The sequence below is a fragment of the Phoca vitulina genome, unplaced genomic scaffold, assembly GCF_004348235.1.
Source record: "Phoca vitulina isolate PV1807 unplaced genomic scaffold, GSC_HSeal_1.0 scaffold47, whole genome shotgun sequence".
In the NCBI taxonomy this organism is placed as follows: domain Eukaryota; kingdom Metazoa; phylum Chordata; class Mammalia; order Carnivora; family Phocidae; genus Phoca; species Phoca vitulina.
The window spans coordinates 5,699,994-5,727,471 of NW_022589750.1; the positions used below are offsets into that span (position 1 = coordinate 5,699,994).

The window sequence follows — 27,478 nt, forward strand, 5'->3', positions numbered from 1 at the left end:
AGAGAGAAGAGCAAGGGCAGGAAAGATCTTAATGGCTGGAACCAGCATGGTCCCAAGTTACCCTAAGTGTGGCAGATGTCAAATCAGACTCTTTCTTGGAGATTCTGAGTTCTTTGGCCCCTCTGCCATCACTGGAGACCTCCCAGATGCCTTTCCTTGAAGTAAGAAATGCTTCTCCACCAGCCAGTCCCGTACAGCTCCTCCGACAAAGCCCCCCAGCGGCCCTGAGCTCACGGGCCGCACCTGGATTCCAGGAAATGCTCACCTGTCTTTGCTTTGATGAACTGGGGTGCAGGCTGCACCAGCCAGCCACCTCTCCACACTCTGCTGTGAGATAAGCAGGTGTCCTTGGGTTTCCCAGGCACCTGTCCTTTGCCACCTCAGAGCCGCCGTGCAGCCCCTTCCCCAGCTCTGTGCCAGGTCAGCACCTGCCTTCCCTGTGAGTTCTCTTCCAAGCCCCAAATGCTAATTTCTCTCCCCTGCAGGGTCTCCCACTTTGATCGTCTCTACCCCTGAGAAGACGAGAGGCCCCCGTAGTTGTCTGGGACCTGTTGGGAATGGTCAGTGTAGCCGGCCCCTCTTGCCTTGGTGCCTCATGCAGAACCAGGCCTGAGACAGCTGGACGTGAACCTTCCCCTCACAGAAATGAAGGAAAGCCTGTCAAGTCTTTAATTTCTCCCTCATGGAAGTAATGCCCAGACTGCAGGACTGCCTCCTAGTAGTCCTGCTGTAAGGATTGCCACCAGATAGAGTCGAGCAAACACGAGCCGTTGCAGAGGATGGAGCGCGTGCGTGTGTGTGTATCCACGGGGGGATGAGAGCATGTGTTTGCACGTGCGTGTATGTGTACTCGGGGTGAGAGCGTGTGGGTGCATGTGCGTGTGTGTGTACTCGGGGGGTGAGAGCGTGTGGGTGCACGCGCGTGTGTGTGTACTCGGGGGGGGGGGGCGTGTGTGTGCACATGCGTGTGTGTGTACTTGGGGGGATGAGAGCATGTGGGTGCATGTGCGTGTGTGTGTACTCGGGGGTGAGAGCGTGTGTGTGCATGTGTGTGTGTACTCGGGGGGGATGAGAGCGTGTGTGTGCACGTGCGTGTGTGTGTGTATCCACGGGGGGGTGAGAGTGTGTGTGTGCATGTGCGTGTGTGTGTACTCGGGGGTGAGAGCGTATGTGTGCATGTGCGTGTGTGTGTACTCGGGGGTGAGAGCGTGTGTGTGCATGTGCGTGTGTGTGTACTCGGGGGTGAGAGCATGTGTGTGCATGTGCGTGTGTGTGTACTCGGGGGGTGAGAGCGTGTGTGTGCATGTGTGTGTGTGTACTTGTGGGGGCGTGACAGCATGTGTGTGCATGTGCATGTGTGTGTACTCATGGGGGGATGAGAGTGCCTGTGTGTGCGCACACCCATGCACACACTCCTACCCCCTCGGGCATAGATGCACCTCTGCGCATCTCTTGCTACCTGCCTTTTCGGTCCAGACCTCAAATCCAATATGAAAAGTACACACACCAGGCCAGGGCAAAGTGAGGTGTATTTTCAGAAGGCGAACTCCATCAAGTAAATCATGAGTGGGTAAAATGAGCATCTGTCGGGGCCCACTCTGCCCTCCCCCGCAATAAGACTCTGGTTCCAGAGAACATGTCTTCCGCGTGTTTGTCCTGAGGGACTGGAGTGGAAGGACCTGCCTCAGCCCTGCACCCAGCTTGACTCTTGAGGAAATTGTGAGGGAGTGACACTGAGATTTTACCCCGTTGTGTCACAGTAGCCCCCGCCCCCTGAGGACTGAGAGGGACAGTCAGTGTTCAGAGAAGGGAGGAGCAGATGGGGAGGGTACCAGAGGGAAGGGCGACGAGAAAACTTTCTCAGAGCACTCTGGGCCCTTCTTGGTGAGGAGCCGATGAGAGTAAAGGCTTACGTAGCCCCACGCAATCCCAAAGAACCTGATGGGTCACAGGTCCGCCAAAACCAAGTAGGTTCCAACAGGCTTCCAGGATAGAAAATCCGGTGTCATACAGCGTATCTGGGTCTCTCTTTGCAGATTTAAGAAGATAATTCCGATCCCAGAGCAGAGCATGGTCCAGATGCTGTGCCACCTTCTCGAATGTCTCCTGGCCGAGGAGGACATCCCTGCGGACTGCCCCAAGGAAACCTACGAGCTGTATTTTGTGTTTGCTGCCATCTGGGCTTTTGGCGGAGCAATGGTCCAGGATCAGGTAAGAGGACGTGCCGTGGTTAACACGTGCAAGCCCACAGTGGCAAAAACCGATCTTCCAGCAAAGATTTGGAAAAAGAGGACAGCTAAATGTCAGAATTAACATGAAGGCATCAAACTATTTTGTTATCCATCCGTCGCTCAGCTAAAGACGTCAGCCCCCCGAGAAGGGCCTCTTGGAGCGAGACAGATGAGCCCTGGCTATATTTTGAGCTACTGCTTTAGGAGTTGGTAATATATCCTGATTTCTTGGAGAGTTGCAGCTTTTCGGAACAAACGGTGATATGGGTCCACTACTTTGCAAGGTGATGTGTGTTTGATAGAATGACGCTGTGTTATAGAAGCTTTAGAGGGAGGAATCCCTTTAGCATTCCATAACAAGCACAGACGCCTCTGTACCAGGCCAGAGTTAACCAGCTCTTCTCCATTCCCCGAAACACCGAGCTGCCCACAGAAGCGTGGACCAAAGGTTAATTGACATCTAGGGGTAAGAAACCAGATCAGTGTTTATATCACGGTTTTGGCTGCTGTAGCCTCAGGTATGGGGGTAGGGATGTTGGCTTGGAATATCTTGGCACCCTATTCCCTAACCCTTCCAATATCCCCAGACTTTTTCTTTTCTTTAAAAGATTTTATGAATTTATTTGAGTGAGAGAGAGTGAGCACGAATGGGAGCAGGGGGCAAGCAAGGGGCTTAACCAACGGAGCCACCCAGGCGCCCCTCCCCAGACTTTTTCTTGGCTTAGTTTCCTCCAAATTAAAAGTTCTTTATCTGGAAACATCATATTCAAGGTTAGGCAAGCCAGCCTTGGACAGCCGACTCCAGCTATCAGGCAGTCCCATATGGGCTGAAGGCACGGACTCTGGATTCAAATCGTAACTTTGCCACTTAGTATCTGGGGGATGTTGGGCAAACTGCTTCATCTCTCTCCACCTTACCGCCCACCTGTGTACGAAGGCAATGAGGGTGCTGACAGCAGTGTCCAGTTTCTAAGGCCATTGTAAGGACTACAGGAAGGGATACTGTTCTGATCATCCGTGAAAGATACGTGCAAAGCTCTTAAAATTGTGCTGGTGCACATACATCCTTATTAGTAGTCATCTCGTGCCAGAAATACTCAGTTTCATAGCAAGTACCTGGCACCCCCCTCATCGCAAGGGATCAATCCAAGCTGCGGTGCATGGAGAGTTAGGATTTACTCTTTCTGGTCTGGGTTGATTGAAGGCTCTTTCGAGGAGAGAGGTAGAAAGTTTCAGCCTCCCAGGGCAAAGCCATGTTCTAGAATCCAAAATGGCGGTGAGCCGGGAGAATGAATTTAGAATGAACAATTAATTTCTTGTCCGTTTTCACAGGCCCTGGGTGTTAGCATTCCATCCTACCTCCCTTCCCTCCCTGACATGCTCTTTGGTGCTCCACACTCAGAAAGCAGCTCTCACAAGTTCCTGGGACGTGTACCTCTCCCCGTCTCCAGAGCCAGAGCCAGACGCTGGGCGGGTGGGGGGGGCGGGGGATGCCCAAACTGGGAGTGAGGCATCTGAGAATTTCACACTGCCTCTTGCAGTCTATGCAGCTTCTCCATGGACTGTTTCTTTGACAGCTTTCCATTTCCCCTTTGAGGCAAGGAGTCCAGCAGGATGGACGAGGCCTCACTGAAATACCGAGATCCAGAAGGCATAGATTATTGCCTTCCATCAAATGCATGCCCTGACCTTTCGGTGGCTCACATGTCAGATAGCAACCGCTGCTGGGCTTCTCCCCCATGTTGGTGCTTAGCAGGTAGTGGGGGATCAGGACGAAGACACTTGGTCAATTTTTCTATTGCAGTATACATTTAAATCCACTCAACTCTTTTTAAAAGCCCGGCAGAAAGCATCCCTCCAGGTGTCCTGGGCTCTGGAGCACTTGGAGCCATAGGCCGCCATGCTAGCACATGGGGAGAGGACAAGGGAGAAAGCTTTTAGCAGCAGGGAAGGCCCAAGACCCCAACACAAGCTGCATTCAAGCCAAGCCCCAGAAAGAGTGCCATAAGTAGAAAAACAAGAGGCCGGCCAAAATATTCACATCAGGAACAGCGGTGGTGCTGGTGTTTGTGAGGCTGTCATTAAAGCAAAGGAGAAATTCAATACGCAACCCATACCCGAGTAGAAGCTCCAAAAGAAAAAGGAGGTTCTACTAAATACTTTGCTGGGATCCTGGGAAATGGTCTCTCAGAAGCAAGTGATGTCTCAGAGAGCACCAGCTTGGGGGACCAAACACCTGAGTCCAACTCGCAGCACCTCCGTGTGCTTCTGGAGGCCATCCTTTTCAGTTTTTGTCTTTTCATGTATCAAATAGGAGCAGTTTGTACTAGCCAGGGTAACCTGGAGCATCAGGTGAGGCGATTTTTTTTTTTTTAAAGATTTTATTTATTTATCTGAGAGAGAGAATGGGAGACAGAGAGCATGAGAGGGGAAGGGTCAGAGGGAGAAGCAGACCCCCAGCTGAGCAGGGAGCCCGATGTGGGACTCGATCCCGGGACTCCAGAATCATGACCTGAGCCAAAGGCAGTTGCTTAACCAACTGAGCCACCCAGGTGCCCCAGGTGAGGTGATTTTACAGCCCAAACTCTTCTGCAGCCTACAGATGCACCTCAGTGTCGTCAAGTTCAAAGGGCAGGAACGGGGGCCACAGGACTGTCCAAATCCAAAGGCGATGGGGGTGTCCGAAGGGGCCTCTTCATGAAGGTCACTGCTGAAGAGACACCTAAGGAACTGAACCAAGAAAGTGCTGCTGGTTGACTCAGCAGAGGTGACCTTGTCTTTGGTGTCCAGTTACAGTGGAGGTGAGGTCAAGTGCCGGATACTGGGGAGGAGCCGATGCTGGTGCAGCCTGGCCGGTGGCGTGGCTGGTTCTCTGACTGAGGGGCTCAAGGTGGAATTGGAGGTGGGGAAAGGAGAAGATCCACAAAACCTCCTTTGTTCTAGAGGTGGCCTCTGCCTCGGATTTTCCATAGGAATCTAGAACCAGGTTTTTTCTAGGAAGTTAAAAGTCTTGAAGGATTTTATCCATGAACTAAAAATGGGGGGTTTTCCAAGGCTTCTGATTGCAGAGCCCAATATTGAGAAGATCGAGCACCCCCCTCATCTGAAGTCAGATCAGAAGAAGAACAGCAAACAAATCTGTCCTTCTATTAGGGCTTGTTTCTGTTCTCATTCGAAAGCAAAAGAATTTAAAAAAAAAAAAAAAGCACTCAAAAAAACTAAAAAATAATAAAGCAAAAGAATTCAATCCTACTTATCCAGTAGGCAACAGAACGAGGAGTTCCATTTCCTACAAGTCCAGATTCACTGCCACACATCCAGCTTCCCCATCTGTCCAGCCTTCAAATTCTATCTTTGTCCTGCCCTTCAGGAACATTTCCTAAAGTGCCCAATCCAGGGGCCCCTGGGTGGCTCAGTCGGTTAAGCGTCTGCCTTCGGCTTAGGTCATGATCCCAGAGTCCCAGAATTGAGCCCCGAGTCAGGCTCCCTGCTCGGTGGGGAGTCTGCTTCTCCCTCTCCCTTTGCCCCTCCCTCCACTCGTGCTCGCTCTCTCTCTAATAAATAAATAAAATCTTAAAAAATAAAATGCCCAATCTGGGTCTCTTTTTAGGTTTTCCTTTTGGGGATTTTTCCTAGGTCTGTCTGTTCAAAGAATGGGCTTATTGCCAGTAGTAAGCAGGTGTGTTATGGGGGACGTATGTGTGTGCACGCATGTGCATACATGTTGTGTGTTTCAGCTTGGACACAATGAGATCATTTGAGTCCGCTGGATGCCCAGCCCTATCCTGAGGGGCTCGTGATCTAATACGTATGCATGTAAATTGTATGTCTCTACCTATTCCTTCCATCAGCAAGACCAGTATAGCTTTATCTCTGCTGCTCCTACATTTTAGAAATTTTAGCTCTCGAAGGGACCTTAGAAGTCCTCTTTCTAGGATGCTCATTTTACAGATGAGGGGACTGAGGCTCTTCTCACCCTACCACCCGTGCCCCCAGATGTCAACAGCCACCATGTTATTCATTCCGTCCCTGACTGCCACCCTGGAATTGCTGAGTCTTGGCAGTCTGGGAGGATGGGGGTCCATCTGTCTCTTCGGGAGCTCTTGGCCACGTTTGCCCATCTTGTGGTCACGCCCCCCCCAGTGTTCTTACACCCCCCTCCCCGCACCCCTCGAGGACTCTCGGATGCACAGTGCCGGGGCAGCTAAGCCACGTGGTCAAGTGGTGGCACATGCACCCGCTCAGGGCTGGCCCCTGTGCCACTGGGCCTTGTCAGGGCTGATCCTCGGGGAAGCAGCATCCTTCCCGGAGAAGCTGCTCCTTTAGGCAAAGCATTTCATGTTCCCCACCCTGACCTTCTGCCTGAAGCCAGGGCGGCCTGTCCAGGCTTTGGAAGCTCTGGAGAGCCTCGCCCCCTGACCCACTTTGTGTTGGCAGCTCGTGGACTACCGGGCGGAGTTCAGCAAGTGGTGGCTGACGGAGTTCAAGACGGTCAAGTTCCCCTCCCAGGGAACTATCTTTGACTACTACATAGACCCAGCGACCAAGAAATTTGAGCCTTGGTCCAAGCTCATCCCCCAGTTTGAATTTGACCCCGAGATACCTCTGCAGGTGAGTGTGGCCGAGTGACCGAGGATGTACAATTGCGCCAAGGACATTTCGTGGCGGCCCCTATCAGTGTCCCAGCATTTTAGCCTTGCAAGAACCGGTCATCCCCAGCTGCATGTCTTTCAAGAGGAAATCCTAGGTGCAAGGAAGCCACAGATCCCCACAAAGACTAAGTAACTTGATTACCAGACTCCACCGGCATCCTGGGGGGCAGAGCAGGGAGACGGCAGGGCAGAAGGTTCCCAAGCCCAATAGGGAGGCCGCAGGGAGGAGAGGGGGGCTGCTCTCCCCCGGAGAATGAGGTTATGGAATGGTCTTACCGTGCATATGAAGGAAGACACTCCTGCCCAAGGTAGCGAGCCGGCACCACCCTGCCTCTGAAATGGTCCAGAATGTTTTTGCCAGGAACCTGTTTCTCCCGTGGGCCCCTGGCCTGCTAACCGGCTTCTCACTGCAGGCTTGTTTGGTGCACACGAGCGAGACCATCCGAATGTGCTACTTCCTGGAGCGGCTCATGGAGCGGCGGCGGCCGGTCATGCTGGTGGGGACCGCGGGCACAGGCAAGTCGGTGCTGGTGGGGACCAAGCTGGCCAGCCTGGACGCTGAGGAGTACCTGGTGAAGAACGTGCCGTTCAACTACTACACCACGTCGGCGATGCTGCAAGGTGAGGGCCTGGAGCGCCTGGAGGGGAGGGGCGGTGGGGGTGTCTGAGAGGCCACGTGCCCTGACGTGGAAATGGAACAAAGCATCGGGCACCTGTTCGGCCTGACTTCCCCTGCGCCTGCACTCCACTCTTGCCTCTCCTTTCTTCCTTTCTCCTCCGCAGCACCTCTGTTCCACTCCTCCAGCACCGTACTTTTCCTCATCCTGTCTCCTGGCTTCCTCCCTGGCCTCTCAAATCCCTCCCAGGCCAGGAGTTCAACCCAGAACAGTGTTCAGTACCTTGATGCCAAAGAGAGCTGACACCCGGTGAAGGATTGCCGCAGGCTTGTAGAAGCGTCCTACAGGTCTTTGCCTTCACCCTTCCTGTCTCATAGACAGGGAAACTGAGGCTTGGGTAACAGTATGCGATCGCCCAAGGTCACCATCAAGCAGCAGGGCCGGCGGGGCGCATCCAGTCTTCTGAGCACATGGGGCGTGCTTTTCACTGGGAGCTGATGTGCTGGGCTCCCGAGTGGACTCGAGTCCTCCAGGTGCGGCGTCAGGGTCAGAGGCTCCCTGAAAAAGGAGTTTTCCTCTTGCCAGAGTCACTTTCTCCTTGACCCTCACCACCTGTGGGGTCTCCTTGTGTGTAGAAACACTCATCACATGAACCCTAGAAGCAGCTTCCTTTTCAAGAGGTGCCCAAGCCAAGCTCCTGGCGACAGGAGAGCAATGGCAGGGCCGGGGGGAACCCTGCTCTTACTCCTCACCCTGCAACTTGGCCGTGCTTCCCACGTGAGGCTACAGTGCATGTCCACACCTGCATTGCAAAACCACGGACAGTCAGGAATTCCGGGCACCGGAATTTGCACACTGGGAAATTAGAAGCCATAGCTTAGTACATGGGAAGTGAGCCCGGCACTTTGCCTGCCCGACATCCAGGCCAGCAGACTTGCAAAACAGGTTTCACTTCAACTTCCTCTTGCTCAGCTTGGACCGGTGTCACTTACCCCATCCTTCCACGGCCCCTCCCAGCAAGAACCCGAGTCACTCAGCTTGGTATTGGCAGCATTCCGCATCCCCAACTCCCACAGAGAGAAGAGCTCACTTCCTTCCATCCTCCTGACTATCCAGCGTCAGGGGCCCAGCCAGCTCTGGGTGCTGCTAGGGGCCCCACTGTCTGCTCCCTGCCTCTCAGAGCAGTCAGGCACCCGGAGCCCCTTGGCGACAGAGAGACTCTCCACCTCTCCGTCAAGTGAGCCTCTGGGCTGCATCCCCTGTCATGCTCCTAAATGTTCCATACCGTCCATCCCAATCCAGCAAGCGCCTGTAGTTCGCACATGAATATTAACAAGTAAGACAACTCGAAATGCTGGAGGCTCATGTCAGGATTTCACTTGTTTGTCAGTGACATGAGCGTCTTCGGTTTGAATAACCAAAGAATATGCCATTTTTTAAAAAAAAAATTTTTATTATTTGAGAGAAAGAGCACAAGCAGGGGAAGGGGCAGAAGGAGAGGGAGAAGCAGACTCCCCACCGAGCGGGGAGCCTGATGTGGGGGCTCGATCCAGGGATCGACCCTGGGACCCAGGCATCCAGGGATCATGACCTGAGCCGAAGGCAGACAAAGAATATGCCATTTTTTGTGCTCTTCATAATGTAAACAGCTACAGGTATGAGGCACTTAACGTGTTTTGTCCACCATTATCTGAAATCTATGTGATCAACAAAGTCTATCCCAATTTCTGTAGCTTAAATACTGCCCCCGTGACCCATTTCCAGCTGCCGACCAGCAGCCGGTGGCGGTGGGCGTGAGCAGACGTCACATGCCTGGCTGGCTCACGTCTGAACACTGTTTGGTCTACCCACCAGAGTTTCTTGTTCACGGGAAGAGAGGCCTCTGCGCTCATTTGTAAGCCTAGAGTCCAATCACCAGTCAGATGATCAGCCCTCCCCGTTCACTGCAATTCTCACGTTACTTATAACCATGCTGATAACAACTGGCAGCTATCAAACACCAAGCATGTGTCAGGTACCAACCTGAGATTGGAATTTTACACATTTTTAAATCCTTTAATCCCGTCCAGCCCCATGAAGTAAGTCCTTGTATCATCCCCATGTTATAGATAAGAACATGAAGGCACAGAGAAGTTAAATAAGCTACCCTAGGCCAAACACAGTAAGTGACGGAGCCTGGGTTTGAACCCAGACAGTCCGACTTCAAAGCCTGTGCTCTTAACTCTGAGGTTAATACTGCCTCCCTGGCAAGAAAATACTTTGAAAACGGCAATAAATGTTTGCTATTAGTGCTATTATCACTAGTGGGACCATTCAAGGATTCTGGAGGAGTTGTTTTCTGGAATCCTATTATCAGGATTCTTACTGTAAAAAAAAATACTTTAAGTGGAGAATAAGAACTTATAATCAATGAAAAGGAGATGAGCTGCCTGCACTGCCCAGACCTCTCTCTCTTATTCTGGGCCCCTAACCTGGAGGATTTTCCTCTCCTCTCCTGTTGGAACACAGAGAATTATCCAGAAGCATCAGACTGCTGTCAAATAGACCCAGGATCATGCTGGCTCCTCGCTGAAGCTGGACACAACATTTCTGTGTCCTGTGAACTCCCCAGTGGCCTCTTGGTCCCATTCACCTTCCACACTAGGGATGGATGAAGCAGGGATCTCTAACCTCACCCATGCAGAAGCAACTAGGAACTAGGGAGTCACCCAGAGCCGCAGAGGAGCCACCATAAATGCCAGAGTCCACACAGCAGAGCTCATACCCTTGATTCTGAAAAAAATGCTGAATTCCCTTACTGGGAACCCCCTGCCTCTTTCTTTGGTCACAATCCAAACAACTTTGTTTCTTTGGCTTCTTAGCCTAAAACATTTTGGAGGCAACAAACTGGCAAGAGAAAGGGTGCCCGTGACCCTTAGAAAAGGGGGGAGCCAGAAAGCTGGTATCCAAGAGGAAATAGAAAATTTCAAAAAGGAGATGCAAGAACTCCAAGGGTAGCTGCTCTGACCTGGACAAGAGGCAGATTCCCCCACTCACATCCTGACCCCAACCCTCTTTTTGCAGCTGAGTATTTTCATTGCTGGTCGTACTTAAGACCCTGTGTAATTACAGAAAGATAGAATGTGTTTTGTGAAGCAGTCTGCTTCAGAGGGCAGGTAGTACACCCAGACAGATGTGCAAAATGTGCATTTATAACGGGTCTGTAGTGGCAAACGGTGGGAAGGAGCCTAATTATCCATGTGACAGAATGCTAAGCATTATTACAAAGAATGAGGACATTCTGTATGAACAGAGTTGGAACTTTGTCCACAGCTTTGTTGCACGAGAAAAGCAAGACACAGAGTGTATGGTATGCTCCAAAATGTGTCGTGTTTAAAAAGAGAAAGATAAGGAGCACGGGGCTCCTGGGTGGCTCAGTCGGTTGAGTGTCCGACTCTTGATCTTGGCTCTGGTCTTGATTTCATGGTCGTGAGTTCGAGCCCCGCCTTGGGCTCTGCCCTGAGGCTGGAGCCTACTTTTTTTTTTTTTTTTTTTTTTTTAAAAAGAACAAACTGAGGGTTGGTGGAGGAAGGTGGGTGTGGGATGGGTTAGATGGGTGGTGGGTATTAAGGCAGGCACTTGTGATGAGCCCTGGAGGTTGTGTGTAAGTGATGAATCACTGAATTCCACTCCTGAAACCATCATTGCACTATGCTAATTAGAACTTAAATAAAAATTCGAAGAAAAAACAAACAAAAAAGAGATAAATAAAAATATTTTGTTGGTTATATTGATTATATATGTATACACACACACACACACACACACACACACACACACACATTCATGTATCTATGCTTATATATACTTAGAATAGCTCCAGAAGGACATACAATAAACTGATAATAGCAGGTGCCCCTGGCAGGGGGAACTAGACGCTAAGAGGGAGCTGGAGAATTCCTTAAACTTTTTAAAAATTATGAAATATTTCAAGCATGCAGAAAAGTCCAAAAAATAATATAACAGATGCCCATGTACCCACCACCCAGATTTCACAGATGTGAACATTTTATCATTTTGCAGTGAATCTTAGCTTTGCAAATACAGCCAGCACACCACCCCCATCCTCCTTCCTGCCCCTCTTCGCCTGAGTACTAAAGCTGATGTGTATCATTCCAAACTTAAACCTTTTTTTAAGTTTTTAAATTCCATTTAACACATGGTGTAATACTAGTTTCAGGTGTACAGTAGAGTGATTCACCACTTCCGTACACCCCCCCGGGTGCTCATCACAAGTGCATGCCTTACTCCCCATCACCTGGTTCACCCATCCCCACTTCCTACCACCCCTCTGGTGACCATCAGTTTGTTTTCTGTAGTTAAGAGTCTGTTTCTTGATTTCTTTCTCTTCCCCCCGCCCTTTGCTTGTTTGTTTTGTTTCTTAAATTCCACATATGAATGAAATCATATGGTCTTTTCTTTCTCTGACTTATTTCACTTAGCCTTATGCTCTCTAGCTCCATCCATGTCTTTGCAAATGGCAAGATTTCATTCTTTTTTATGGCCGAGTAATATTCCATTGTATATACATCACATCTTTATCCATTCATCAGTTGATGGACACTTGGGCTGTTTCCATAGTTTGGCTATTGTAGATAATGACGCTAAAAACATTGGGGTGCATGTATCCCTTTGAATCAGTATTTTTGTATCCTTTGGGTAAATACCTAGTAATGCAATTGCTGAATCTTGAGTAGTTCTATTTTTGAGGAACCTCCATGTTCTTTTCCACAGTGGTTGCACCAGTTTGCATTCCCACCAACAGTGGATTCTTTTTTCTCCACATCCTCGCCAACACCTGTTGTTTCTTGTGTTGTTGATTTTAGCCATGCTGACAGGTGTGAAGTGATAGCTCATTGTGGTTTTGATTTGTATTTCCCTGATGATCAGTGATGCTGAGCAAAATGGATGAAAGACCCAAATGCGAGACCTGAAACCATAAGAATCCTAGACGAGAACGTAGATAGTAACCTCTTTGACATCAGCCAAAGCAACTTCTTTCTAGATATGTCTCCTAAGGCAAGGAAAACAAAAGCAAAAATAAACTACTGGGACTACATCAAAATAAAAAGCTTCTGCACAGAGAAGGAAATAATCAACAAAACTAAAAGGCAACCTATGGAATGAGAGAAGATATTTGCAAATGATATATCTGATAAAGGGATAGTATCCAAAATATATAAAGAACTTATACAACTCAACACCCAAAAAACAAATAATCCAATTAAAAAGTAAGCAGAAGATATGACTAGACATTTTTCCAAAGACATCCAGATGGCAAACAGACACATGAAAAGATGCAAATTTACACTTGTAGTACATATATGTACCCACAAAAATGCACAATGTTGTGTCATAGTTACATTTTAAATATATATCACACTAACTTCCTTTAGCAACTTTTTAAATCATTGTCTATTTTGATACATGTAGATCTATCTCATTGGTTTTCACTGCTGCACAGGATTGCATTGTGTGAATAAATCACAACCTATTTATCCATTTTCCGACTAAAGGTAGCAATTTTTTTTTACATTTTCCCTTTAAAAAAAAAATCATTGAGTTATAATTGACATACAACACATGGCACATATTAAATTATACAATTTGATAAGTTTTGAAATATTTACACACCCATGATACCATCACTACAGTTGAAATAATGAGCGTATCTGTCACCTCTGAAAGTTCCTTCGCCCCCTTACCCTTCCACCCTGCCCATGCCTAGGCAACCACTGATCTATTTCTGTCACAGTAGGTTAGTTTGCATTTTCTAGAATTGTCTATAATGGAATTACAATATGCACTCCTTTTTTTTTTTTTTAAAGATTTTATTTATTTGACAGAGAGAGACACAGCGAGAGAAGGAACACAAGCAGAGGGAGAGGGAGAAGCAGGCCTCCCGTGAAGCAGGGAGCCCGATGTGGGGCTCGATCCCAGGACCCTGGGATCATGACCTGAGCCGAAGGGAGACACCCAACGACTGAGCCACCCAGGCGCCCCAATATGCACTCCTTTTTGTCTGGCTTTTTTCACTCAGCATGATTTTGAGGTTTGCCCATGTTGTTGAGCAGATCAACAGTTCATTCTTTTTGTTCTCAAATAGCAAGATAAAGTATGTAAAAGACTCAGAATGGGTCCTAACGTGCAATAAGGGCTTAGTAAATGGAATCTATTATTATAATAATATCAAATCCGGGTGCCTGGGTGGCTCATTCGTTAAATGTCTGCCTTCGGCTCAGGTCATGATCCCAGGGTCCTGGGATTGAGCCCTGCATCGGGCTCCCTGCTCCATGGGAAGCCTGCTTCTCCCTCTCCCACTCCCCCTGCTTGTGTTCCCTCTCTCACTGTGTCTCTCTCTGTCAAATAAATAAAATCTTTAAAAATAATAATAATAATAATATGAAATCCTTCTTGAATTTAAGGGTCTATAAATACTATGTAATAATTTCGAAGCCCTACTGCCAAAACAAAAGGAACCCAAGCAAAAGAGGTCGTTTGGGGGGCTTAACTTCAACTATACTAAAGGACATAAAGGACATGCTTTATGTAATGTTTATACTGTGCCAAACCTTGGGCTGAGGGTCTTACCCCTTTGGTTCATTTAACCCTCCCTATCCAATGAGACAGTGTCACTAACGTCTTTGCCTGCATGCAGCAGAAAATCTGACAGTAATAACATGAACAGATATTTTTTCATGCAACAAGAAATCTTGAGGTAGGCAGTTGCTAATGCTAAATCAATGGCTCAATGATATCAATGTTATAATATCTATTCTCTTAGCTGCTCCCCCAGGGTGGCAGAATGGCTGCAGCTCCAGCCATCACATCTGCATTCCAAATGGAAAAAAGAAAAAGATGAAGGGGAGAGTTAGTGCCCATATCAAGAAATAACAGCTCTCCAGGATCCCCAATGATTTGGAACACGGCCACCCCAGCTGGAAAGTGACTAAAGAGAAGGAACTTGGAAATGGTATCCATCACAGATCCAATAGTCTCCGTTTTTGCGAGATGAGAAAAATGAGGCTTACAGGTGTTAAGTGACTTCCCTGAAAGTCACACAATGAGTTAATAGCCAAGCTGTCTTTTATTTCATCGAGCTATAGCCGACTTCTGCTTTGATAAGACTGTAAGTCATGCTTCTCGCTTTCCATAATAGAATGCCAACTTTGCTCCCATTCATCTGATATCTAGAGCACATGGATATCTTTCCCTTTGATAGTAAATAAAATAGGCCCTTCAGGTAGTCACTAAAACGTCAGATTTCTATTGACTTCTCTCCAACAGCTGCCCAAAGCACTGATTTAGAATGCTGACATCTCACGCTGAGGGAGGCAGGGACCCACACACATCCCCATTCCCCCAGCTCCTGCAACCCCCGCAAACCCATTGCATTGCTTTCATTCCCTTTTCTGTGTTACAATGTAATGATCCACCCTTGGGCTTTGTTGAGGGTTAGGATGATAAAAGATCATTTTAAATTACTTTTATATCTCCTGTTGAAGATCATGCCCATTCTGAAACCTAATATTCCTTTCGTAAGTATCCTTAATACATGCCCTTTAGAGTTTAGCTCCTGGAAAATTTTTGTTCATACAAAGTGAGGGGCGGATTTGTTCCAGTAATCCAGGATGACGTGGTTGCTGTAATTAAACACAGATTTAGTTCTGAGATTTCAGGTAGGCAGTTCATAAAGGACAGCGTGCAGTACACTTTTATCTGGTTACAATAAGGGTGTCATCCTAGATGATGGGTCCAAATACGTTTCTTTTCCTGTATTATTTTGGAATCCCTGTTTAGTCTCTTAATTGGTCTGTTTTATGTCTGTTCGAATACTTGAAGCCTCTTCTCATTCTTTTAGAAAATATAAGTAATTTTTAAAACTAAAGGAATTTGCAGTGACCCATAGACAGGATGGTCTAGAAAGAGAAAAAGGAGAAGCAAAGAAATGGACTGAGTCATCGATGGGCTTGTATTTGCAGCATAACGAGAGGAGGCTAAAGATGATGCTCTTCACAATTCGGAATTCTCTTACCATCCACCTGTGATTTAAATTATTAGTTAAACAAATATTTGAGTGCTTAAGTGCACCAATTAGATAGGAATTCAGGCATCGAATCTTCGTGTAATATGACTCTCCATAACCTATTCAGTAGAAGTTTGAGGTTGGACAGGACCAGAAAAGATCTGATCAGACTCTCGACCTCAAAGGAGCCTCATTACACTTCTATCATTACAGGTAGTCAGCTCTTGTCCACCTGCCTTGCTGTCTTTCCAAAAGGAGATGACATGAAATGAAATCATGAAAGATATGTCACCTCATGGGTAGGACACTCCGCTCAGGATGAGCAAAGGTAGTTTCAGAGTATAAAAAAATGGAATACAACATATGTTTCAGACAACAGAGAAACCATCCCATAAATTTTGGTACCTCCAAATTATGGAATACAGTGCAGCAATTAAAATCATGTTTTAGGAGAATATGTTATATAATGTTTACAATACGTGGATTGCATATGTGTGTGTGTGTGTGTGTGTGTGTGCACACATGCACGCACAGACAGAATGTGCGGTATAATTCTGATTTTGTAAAGGAAAAATTGAACAGAGTGAATAGACTGGGATAAAATGCACCAAAATATTGAAACTAATGGCTCCTGAGAGGTGATCAAATCCCAGATAATTGTCACTTTCGTCATTATGATTTTCTGTGTTTTAATCTTTATATCATGAATATGTATTCTTTGTACAATCATGCAGAGCATGTTACATTTGGAAAGAATAAACTGCAAAGCCCTTCCAATAATAACGGAAATGTCTTAACACATGAAAAAATTAGATGATGTGGAAAGAAAAGAGTTTCAAGAAAAGGAAAATCGGTACGAAGTCAGACCTCATTAACTGCTAATGATCTCTGTCAAAAATGTGGTCAGGCAGTGAGTTCACCAAACTGGGGCATTGTCAAGGGCAGAAGCCATGTCTTGAGAGTATTCAAATGGTTCACGGTACTGACTACGCCAGGTGACCCGGGTTAGAGTCCTGGCTTGGCCACTTAGCAGCTATAGGACCTGGGATAGAGCCCCTGATTTTCTCTAAGCCTCAGTTTTCTTGTTTGTTCAAAGATTTTTAATATGTGGTAGGGCTGCTCTGAGGAGTCCGTGATAACATGCCTGCCAGGGACCCCATACAGAGCCACGTCTTTAGTGATGCATCACGGATGAATGGACACCCAGCTCTGAGTTCAGAGACCAGAGGAATCTATGGGGCAGGAATGGCCAGGGCAGCCCTAGACAGGGACTGGGTGTGAGGGCTTCCAAGGGCTCTCTCCCTGAGTGATGTATGAAAGAGGCATTAGGGTCAGTATCTACAGACCTGGATCCTAATTCCAGCAAGGCATGCAACCTGCCTTAGCCCTTGTTTTCTGTTTTGTTTTGTTTTATTTTGTTTTTTTTGCTTAGTCTTTTTATTTTATTTTATTTTATTATGTTACGTTAGTCACTATACAATACATCATTAGTTTTTGATGTAGCGTTCCGTGTTTCATTGGTTTTGTATAACACCCGGTGCTCCATGCAGTACGTGCCCTCCTTAATACCCGTCACCAGGCTAACCCATCCCCCTACGCCCCCTCCCTTCTAACGCCCTCAGTTTGTTTCTCAGAGTCCATAGTCTCTCATGGTTCAACTCTCCCTCCGATTTCCCCCCCTTCATTTTTCCCCTCTCCTAAAGTCCTCCATGCTATTCCTTATGTTCCACAAATAAGTGAAACCATATTATAATTGTCTTTCTCTGCTTCACTTATTTCACTTAGCATAATCTCCTCCAGTCCCATCCATGTTGATGTAAAAGTTGGGTATTCATCCTTACTGATGGCTGAGTAATATTCCATTCCATATATACGGACCACATCTTCTTTATCCATTCATTTGTTGAAGGGCATCTCAGCTCTCTCCACAGTTTGGCTATTGTGGACAATTCTGCTATGAACATTGGGGTGCATATGGCCCTTCTTTTCACTACATCTGTGTCTTTGGGGTAAATACCCAGTAGTGCAATTGCTGGGTCATAGGGTAGCTCTATTTTTAATTTTTTGAGGAACCTCCACACTGTTTTCCAAAGTGGCTGTACCAACTTGCATTCCCACCAACAGTGTAAGAGGGTTCCCCTCTCTCCACAACCTCTCCGACATTTGTTGTTTCTTGCCTTGTCCATTTTTGCCATTCTGACTGGTGTAAGGTGGTATCTCCATGTGGTTTTGATTTGAATTTCCCTGATGGCTAATGATGATGAACATTTTTTCAGGTGTGTGTTAGCCATGGGTATGTCTTCTTTGGAGAAGTGTCTGTTCATGTCTTCTGCTCTGTTTTCTTAGTTAGAAAATGGTGATGATGTATCTTTCTTTGCCATTCATGGGGTTTGTCATAAAATTCATTCGTTCATTTCTTAAATGTCTTTTGAACACTCTACTGTGTGCTAGATAATGTTCTAGGTGCTGGGGTTAGGACAGTGAGAAAGAGAATGATTCCTGTTCTTGCGGAGTTTATAGTGTGGAGGGGGTAATATAATACATAAGATAAATATGTAGAATATAGAGCATTTTAAGTGAAATTTTAAGAACAATGAAGCAGGCACAGGGAATTGGGGGTGAGGGGTTAACTTTGGCCCTTGTGCAGGGCAGGGCTCACTGAGAAATGGCATTTGAGCAGATAAATGCCTGATGGAAATGAGGGCACAAGCTGGGCTGGCCTTTGGGAAGAAAGGATTGCAGGCAGGGGCATCAGCCAGAGCAAAGGCCCTGTGGCAGCGAGAATAGCAGAGCAGGACGGCTGGAGCAGAGAGAGTGGACAGGGGAACATCAGAGAGAAAAATATAGACACAGGTTTGTGGACGTACCCAGACTGGCTTTTGCCCCAGGCAAGATGGGATGTCCTGGGTGAGTTTTAAGCAGGAGACTGGCATGATCTGATTCACATCTTGCAAGGGGACTCCTGTCTGCTATTTTGAGCAGGGAGGCCATTTGGGAGGATGTCGTAGCTAGCAGGTGAGAGCCGATGGGCAAAGGGTGGTCACGGTGGAGACAGTGAAATGAGAACAGATGGGAACCCACTTTGAAACTGAAATTGCTCCTCGAATGCACGATGGTGTTGAAATATTGCAGAAGGGACCATGTGAATAAAAGCAGAGGGCAGCTAATGTAGGACATGGCTACCAGCTGAACGGGAGGCCGGTCATGTGGAGAAGTTGGGTAAGATGGAGCAGATGGGGGTGCCCAGGTGGCTCAGTCAGTTAAGCGTCCAGCCCTTGATCTCAGGGTTGTGAGATCAAGCCCTGCATCAGGCTCTGTGCTCAGTGGGGAGTCTGCTTGAGATTCTGTCTCTCCCTCCCTGTCTCTCCCCCCAACCCCAACTTGTGCTTGCTCGTGCGCTCACACTCTCTGAATCAATCAATCAGTCAATCAATCTTAAAAAAAAGATGGAGCAGATGAACTCCAGGCCCAGGTATGGGCTTGACTGTCAGGACTTGTTTACAACAAGGCAGAACCCAGAAGTATGAGGGGAGGATCACAATTCTTTATACTTCTCGCATGTTGAGCGCCTTCACCACCAACCTGTTTGCTAACACTGAGATCCACTTCTGTTTCTCCAGTTCTGCCTGAAAACAATCACTTAACTCCCATGCCATCCGAGATGTGACTTGGAGCAGAGCTTGGTCACAGAGGGATCAAAAATGTGTATGCCTTTCCTGAGGGAGTCCTCTCTCCCTGGAGGATTCAACATCATCCTTTTGGGATGACCCAGTGCCTTCCAAGCCCACTTCTTGCTAACTGACATGCTTTTCTCCTCAACAATCCTTTAGAAGCATAAAGAGTTTAATCAACCCAAATTAGAGGGGTCTGCCTCATTCCAGGGGTTGTTTTAAATATCACTGCTCTGGGGAGAGCAGAAACAAGTCTTCCCAAGAGGAGAATTTCCTACTAGAAGGACTGTTCTCAAAAACATGTCCTTGGCAGCCCATTAATTATATTTCATTTTGACAGCTCTCAAATATAGTTGTTATATCTTTAGGGGGAAAAAGGTGTTGGGTGATTAATTGGTTGATAGGGTATGTTAATTGGATGCTAATTAAATTTAAATCCAATTCATATTTGAAACACTTAATTTAACTCAGGACCAGAAAATTAGAATATTCAGGCTTCTTGAAGGAACTTGTCTTCCTATCTGTCACCTCCAAATGTCTATTGACACTTTCTCCTTGTTTACAAACTTGTTTTTCAAGAGAAGGAATCAGATGGTTCTTAGAGCTTCCAGCTATAATAAGTGTCAGTTCTCCCAATACATATTTAATTGCTTTATTGAAAAAAAAAAGTACATAGATCTCCACTCCATTACTTAAAGTTGTTCTCAACAAGTCCCATCAGGCTGGGCAGCGGTGTTGTGTGAAGGGACGATTCCAGAAGAGAGTCTGTAGCTAAGTCTCCAGAAAGGCACAGAGTTGCTCTGCAAGGAGCCTGATGATAACCTGAAGGCAGCGGAAGAGCCCTTCATGGTGCTGGAAGCTTCTGGGAAATTCTCTGAGGGCTGTTGTTCTTATTCCCCCTCGGGGAAAACCCCAGGAGGTGAACTCTCTGAGACCTCTGCTGACAAACTACCCAGTAGCTCCTGTCGTATCCCCCAGGTGTGGAAGGGGCCCCCACCCACCCCGATGTGGGAGCCCCAGCCTCCGTGCTCCTGTACTGTTTGACCTAGAGGCAGGTCTACCCAGGATCCAGTTATTTGTAGATTTCCTTGAGGGTAGAGTCCCAGGCCTCGAGACCATGAAGGTTTCTTCTGTTTCTACTCCATAAGCCAAGAAAACTGGGGACCACAAGTATGGTAGACGGAGCCTGGGCTCTGAAATTTAACTGCTCCAGATCTGTATCCTGGCTTCACCCTAGAAAAGTGCCTTTGTTCTTCTGAGCCTCAGTGTCCTCATCTGTAAAATGGGAATGATAATACTAATCTTGCACTGGTGTTGCACAGATTCAATGAGGTCATATGCATTTGTAAGGACCTGACACGGCACGTTGTAAGGTGTTGAACGCCTGGTCGATGCAGTCACCCTCACTACCAGCTGGTTCCCGGCATCACCGCTGGTCCTGTAGAATGTCCTGGATCTGGTAGTAACTGCTGCTGTTTGTAGGCAGGTGCACGCTGCACCATTGTTTGTCCTTGACACCTGTTCTTTCTCAGTGCTGGCATCTGAGGTTTGGACCTCCCTCCCTCACTAACTGGCTCATCTCTTCAGCTGTCCTGGAAAAGCCTCTAGAAAAGAAGGCTGGCAGAAATTATGGCCCCCCAGGCAACAAGAAGCTTATCTATTTCATCGATGACATGAACATGCCCGAGGTGGACGCTTACGGGACTGTGCAGCCCCACACCATCATCCGGCAGCATCTGGACTATGGCCACTGGTAAGAGCACGCATGCAAAGGGCCTGGGGCCCACGGGACGGTGTGGGGGGGGCGGGCTGAAGGCAGGGCTGAGGGCTGTTCCACTGGAGCCACAAACCACAGTTGAGTGCTGGTGCCAGATGAGAATCCCCACAGCAAATCACATTCCTCACGGGATTCTGTTTCCTGGGGAGTTCTTCAGACAGGGGCATTAATGCCTACATGGGAAGTCTCATCTAAGGGGAAAAAAAACCCCTACTTTCTTCTTCAATATTCATCTCAAAAGTTGCCTTCTCCAAACCCCCAGAGCAGAATTAACCACTCTTGTCCCTCACTGTGGTCCCGTAGCCCCGAGCAGGTACTGGAGTGAGAACAGCTCACACGCTGCCCGCCTTAACAGCCTTTGTCTCTTTCGGAACAACTCACAGCATCTGACACTGTCTCTTGAAACAGCATGATTGTTCATGGCAAAAAGTCTGAACTTGTCAGGAAAAAAAAAAAAATCTGTGATTGGAGACCACTTTGGCTCACCTTCCTGCCCCACATTGAATGAGTTGCTGAGAAAGTGGTCAGTGTGAAGAGGGAGCTCAGAGAGAATGATGGTTGTGATGGTGACCTGAGTTGCCTTTCAGTCATTCCTCACGTCTTTGTGGGATGCCTGCCAGACACCGCCATCCGCAGTGTGCGCAGCAGCACCTGGACTGTACTGGAACCCTTCAGTCCTGCACACAAGTGTTACGTCAGACTCATGGTCTGATGGACTGAGGTGGGCAGTAGAAGCTCTCTAGAAATCCTGCCCTGTTACTTTGACATGTTTGCATTTCCACTCTCAGCAATGGCTATTTCATACCTTCTGTCTGTCCGCGAGCTTCCCACCCCACTTCCGCTGGTGACCACGGGCGCCATCTTTGTTTCTTGCTTCCATATCTGTACAACTTTTTTTTTTTTTTATTGTTATGTTAATCCCCATACATTACATCATTAGTTTTAGATATAGTGTTCCATGATTCATTGTTTGTGCATAACACCCAGTGCTCCATGCAGAACGTGCCCTCCTCAATACCCATCACCAGGCTAACCCATCCACCCAACCCCCTCCCCTCTAGAACCCTCAGTTTGTTTTTCAGAGTCCATCGTCTCTCACGGTTCTTCTCCCCCTCCGATTTCCCCCACTTCGTTCTTCCCCTCCTGCTACATTCTTCTTCTTTTTTTCTTTCTTAACATATATTGCATTATTTGTTTCAGAGGTACAGATCTGAGATTCAACAGTCTTGCACAATTCACAGCGCTTACCAGAACACATACCCTCCCCAGTGTCCATCACCCAGTCACCCCATCCCTCCCACCCCACCCCCCACTCCAGCAACCCTCAGTTTGTTTCCTGAGATTAAGAATTCCTCATATCAGTGAGGTCATATGATACATGTCTTTCTCTGTTTGACTTATTTCGCTCAGCATAATACCCTCCAGTTCCATCCACGTCGTTGCAAATGGCAAGATCTTATTCCTTTTGATGGCTGCATAATATTCCATTGTATATATATATACCACATCTTCTTTAGCCATTCATCTGTTGATGGACATCTTGGCTCTTTCCACAGTTTGGCTATTGTGGACATTGCTGCTATAAACATCGGGGTGCACGTAGCCTTTCGGGTCCCTACTTTTGTATCTTTGGGGTAAATACCCAGTAGTGCAATTGCTGGATCATATGGTAGCTCTATTTTCAACTTTTTGAGGAACCTCCATACTGTTTTCCAGAGTGGCTGCACCAGCTTGCATTCCCACCAACAGTGTAGGAGGGTTCCCCTTTCTCCGCATCCCCGCCAACATCTGTCATTTCCTGACTTGTTAATTTTAGCCATTCTGACTGGTGCGAGGTGGTATCTCATTGAGGTTTTGATTTGGATTTCCCTGATGCCGAGCGATATTGAACACTTTTTCATGTGTCTGTTGGCCATTTGGATGTCTTCTTTGGAAATATGTCTGTTCATGTCTTCTGCCCATTTCTTGATTGGATTCTTTGTTCTTTTGGTGTTGAGTTTGATGAGTTCTTTATAGATTTTGGATACTAGCCCTTTATCTGATATGTCATTTGCAAATATCTTCTCCCATTCTGTCAGTTGTCTTTTGGTTTTGTTGACTGTTTCCTTTGCTTTGCAAAAGCTTTTTATCTTGATGAAGTCCCAATAGTTCATTTTTGCCCTTGCTTCCCTTGCCTTTGGCGATGTTTCTAGGAAGAAGTTGCTGCGGCTGAGGTCGAAGAGGTTGCTGCCTGTGTTCTCCTTTAGGATTTTGATGGACTCCTGTCTCACATTGAGGTCTTTCAACCATTTTGAGTCTATTTTTGTGTGTGGTGTAAGGAAATGGTCCAGTTTCATTCTTCTGCATGTGGCTGTCCAATTTTCCCAACACCATTTGTTGAAGAGACTGTCTTTTTTCCATTGGACATTCTTTCCTGCTTTGTCAAAGATGAGTTGACCATAGAGTTGAGGGTCCATTTCTGGGCTCTCTATTCTGTTCCATTGATCTATGTGTCTGTTTTTGTGCCAGTACCATACTGTCTTGATGATGACAGCTTTGTAGTAGAGCTGGAAGTCTGGAATTGTGATGCCGCCAGCTTTGCTTTTCTTTTTCAACATTCCTCTGGCTATGCGGGGTCTTTTCTGGTTCCATACAAATTTTAGGATGATTTGTTCCATTTCTTTGAAGAAAGTGGATGGTATTTTGATGGGGATTGCATTGAATGTGTAGATTGCTCTAGGTAGGATTGACATCTTCACAATATTTGTTCTTCCAATCCATGAGCATGGAACGTTTTTCCATTTCTTTGTGTCTTCCTCAATTTCTTTCATGAGTATTTTATAGTTTTCTGAGTACAGATCCTTTGCCTCTTTGGTTAGATTTATTCCTAGGTATCTTATGGTTTTGGGTGCAATTGTAAATGGGATCGACTCCTTAATTTCTCTTTCTTCTGACTTGTTGTTGGTGTATAGGAATGCCACTGACTTCTGTGCATTGATTTTATATCCTGCCACTTGACTGAATTCCTGTATGAGTTCTAGCAGTTTTGGGGTGGAGTCTTTGGGATTTTCCACATAAAGTATCATATCATCTGCAAAGAGTGAGAGTTTGACTTCTTCTTTGCCAATTTGGATGCCTTTGATTTCTTTTTGTTGTCTGATTGCTGTGGCTAGGACTTCCAATACTATGTTGAATAGCAGTGGTGATAGTGGACATCCCTGCCGCGTTCCTGACCTTAGGGGGAAAGCTCTCAGTTTTTCCCCATTGAGAATGATATTCGCTGTAGGTTTTTCATAGATGGCTTTTATGATATTGAGGTATGTACCCTCTATCCCTACACTCTGAAGAGTTTTGATCAAGAAAGGATGCTGTACTTTGTCAAATGCTTTTTCTGCATCTATTGAGAGGATCATGTGATTCTTGTTTTTTCTTTTGTTAATGTATTGTATCACGTTGATTGATTTGCGGATGTTGAACCAACCTTGCAGCCCAGGGATAAATCCCACTTGGTCGTGGTGAATAATCCTTTTAATGTACTGTTGGATCCTATTGGCTAGTATTTTGGTGAGAATTTTTGCATCCATGTTCATCAGGGATATTGGTCTGTAATTCTCCTTTTTGATGGGGTCTTTGTCTGGTTTTGGGATCAAGGTAATGCTGGCCTCATAAAATGAGTTTGGAAGTTTTCCTTCCATTTCTATTTTTTGGAACAGTTTCAGAAGGATAGGTATTAATTCTTCTTGAAATGTTTGGTAGAATTCCCCTGGGAAGCCATCTGGCCCTGGGCTTTTGTGTTTTGGGAGATTTTTGATGACTGCTTCTATTTCCTTAGTGGTTATAGGTCTGTTCAGGTGTTCTATTTCTTCCTGGTTCAGTTTTGGTAGTTGATACATCTCTAGGAATGCATCCATTACTTCCAGGTTATCTAATTTGTTGGCATAGAGTTGCTCATAATATGTTCTTATAATTGTTTGTATTTCTTTGGTGTTGGTTGTGATGTCTCCTCTTTCATTCATGATTTTGTTGATTTGGGTCATTTCTCTTTTCTTTTTGATAAGTCTGGCCAGGGCCTTATCAATCTTGTTAATTCTTTCAAAGAACCAGCTCCTAGTTTCGTTGATCTGTTCTACTGTTCTTTTGGTTTCTATTTCATTGATTTCTGCTCTGATCTTTATTATTTCTCTTCTCCTGCTGGGTTTAGGCTTTATTTGCTGTTCTTTCTCCAGCTCCTTTAGGTGTAGGGTTAGGTTGTGTACTTGAGACCTTTCTTGTTTCTTGAGAAAGGCTTGTATTGCTATATACTTTCCTCTTAGGACTGCCTTTGCTGTATCCCAAAGATTTTGAATAGTTGTGTTTTCATTTTCATTGGTTTCCATGAATTTTTTTAATTCTTCTTTAATTTCCTGGTTGACCCATTCATTCTTCAGTAGGATGCTCTTTAGCCTCCATGTATTTGAGTTCTTTCTGACTTTCCTCTTGTGATTGAGTTCTAGTTTCAAAGCATTGTGGTCTGAAAATAGGCAGGGGATGATCCCAATCTTCTGGTACCGGTTGAGACCTGATTTATGACCTAGGATGTGATCTATTCTGGAGAATGTTCCATGGGCACTAGAGAAGAATGTGTATTCCGTTGCTTTGGGATGGAATGTTCTGAATATGTCTGTGAAGTCCATTTGGTCCAGTGTGTCATTTAAAGTCTTTATTTCCTTGTTGATCTTTTGCTTAGACGATCTGTCCATTTCAGTGAGGGGGGTGTTAAAGTCCCCCACTATTATTGTATTGTTGTCGATGTGTTTCTTTGCTTTTGTTATTAATTGCCTTATATAATTGGCTGCTCCCATGTTAGGGGCATAGATATTTACAATTGTTAGATCTTCTTGTTGGATAGACCCTTTAAGTATGATATAGTGTCCTTCCTCATCTCTTATTACAGTCTTTGGTTTAAAATCTAATTTGTCTGATATAAGGATTGCCACCCCAGCTTTCTTTTGGTGTCCATTAGCATGGTAAATGGTTTTCCACCCCCTCACTTTCAATCTGGGGGTGTCTTTGGGTCTAAAATGAGTCTCTTGCAGACAGCATATTGATGGGTCTTGTTTTTTAATCCAATCTGATAGCCTGTGTCTTTTGATTGGGGCATTTAGCCCATTTACATTCAGGGTAACTATTGAAAGATAGGAATTCAGTGCCATTGTATTGCCTGTAAAGTGACTGTTACTGTATATTGTTTGTGTTCCTTTCTGGTCTATGTTGCTTTTAGGCTCTCTCTTTGCTTAGAGGACCCCTTTCAATATTTGTTGTAGGGCTGGTTTCGTGTTTGCAAATTCCTTTAGTTTTTGTTTGTCCTGGAAGCTTTTGATCTCTCCTTCAATTTTCAATGACAGCCTAGCTGGATATAGTATTCTTGGCTGCATATTTTTCTCATTTAGTGCTCTGAATATGTCCTGCCAGTCCTTTCTGGCCTGCCAGGTCTCTGTGGATAAGTCTGTTGCCAATCTAATGTTTCTACCATTGTAGGTTACAGATCTCTTCTCCCGAGCTGCTTTCAGGATTTTCTCTTTGTCTCTGAGACTCGTAAGTTTTACTATTAGATGTCGGGGTGTTGACCTATTTTTATTGATTTTGAGAGGGGTTCTCTGTGCCTCCTGGATTTTGATGCCTGTTTCCTTCCCCAAATTAGGGAAGTTCTCTGCTATAATTTGCTCCATTATACCTTCTGCACCTCTCTCTCTTTCTTCTTCTTCTGGGATCCCAATTATTCTAATGTTGTTTCGTCTTATGGTATCGTTTATTTCTCGAATTCTGCCCTCGTGATCCAGTAGTTGTTTATCTCTCTTTTTCTCAGCTTCTTTATTTTCCATCATTTGGTCTTCTATCTCACTGATTCTTTCTTCTGCCTCATTTATCCTAGCAGTTAGTGCCCCCATATTTGATTGCACCTCATTAATAGCCTTTTTGATTTCTACTTGGTTCGATTTTAGTTCTTTTACTTCTCCAGAAAGGGTTTCTCTAATAACTTCCATGTTTTTTTCAAGCCCAGCTAGTATCTTTAAAGTGATGATTCTGAACTCTAGATCTGACATCGTACTAATGTCCGTATTGAGTAGGTCCCTGGCAGTCGGTACTACCTCTTGTTCTTTTTGTTGAGGTGATTTTTTCCGTCTTGTCATTTTGTGCAGAGGAGAATAGATTAATGAGAGAACAAAATGCTAGCAGGGTAACAACGTCCCCAGAAAATATACTCTAAACAAATCAGAAAAGACCTGAAGCAGTGGGAAAAGAAAGGGAAAGAGAGAAAAAAGAAAAGGAAAGAAAAAAAGAAAAAAGAAAAAGATAAAGATAAAAACAAACAAAAGCAGAACAAAACAAAACAAAACAAAAACAGAATGTGATCAAATATGATCAGGCTGGATTATAGATCAGTGCCACACACTAGATTTTGGGTGTATTTTGGTCTGTTAAAAGAAAGTCCCTCCCAAAATTTTA

At 45.9% G+C, this 27,478-nt stretch overlaps 1 protein-coding gene across 1 annotated transcript in view; it reads left to right on the forward strand.

The window, feature by feature from the left end:
* DNAH9 (dynein axonemal heavy chain 9) overlaps positions 1 to 27,478 on the forward strand; it is a 338,385-nt gene that overhangs the window by 149,842 nt on the left and 161,065 nt on the right. Inside the window, exons 36-39 of the mRNA XM_032431745.1 lie at positions 2,037 to 2,211; positions 6,669 to 6,842; positions 7,297 to 7,504; positions 20,824 to 20,989. Coding sequence (XP_032287636.1) covers positions 2,037 to 2,211; positions 6,669 to 6,842; positions 7,297 to 7,504; positions 20,824 to 20,989 — 723 coding nt within the window. The remainder of the gene's footprint in view (positions 1 to 2,036; positions 2,212 to 6,668; positions 6,843 to 7,296; positions 7,505 to 20,823; positions 20,990 to 27,478) is intronic.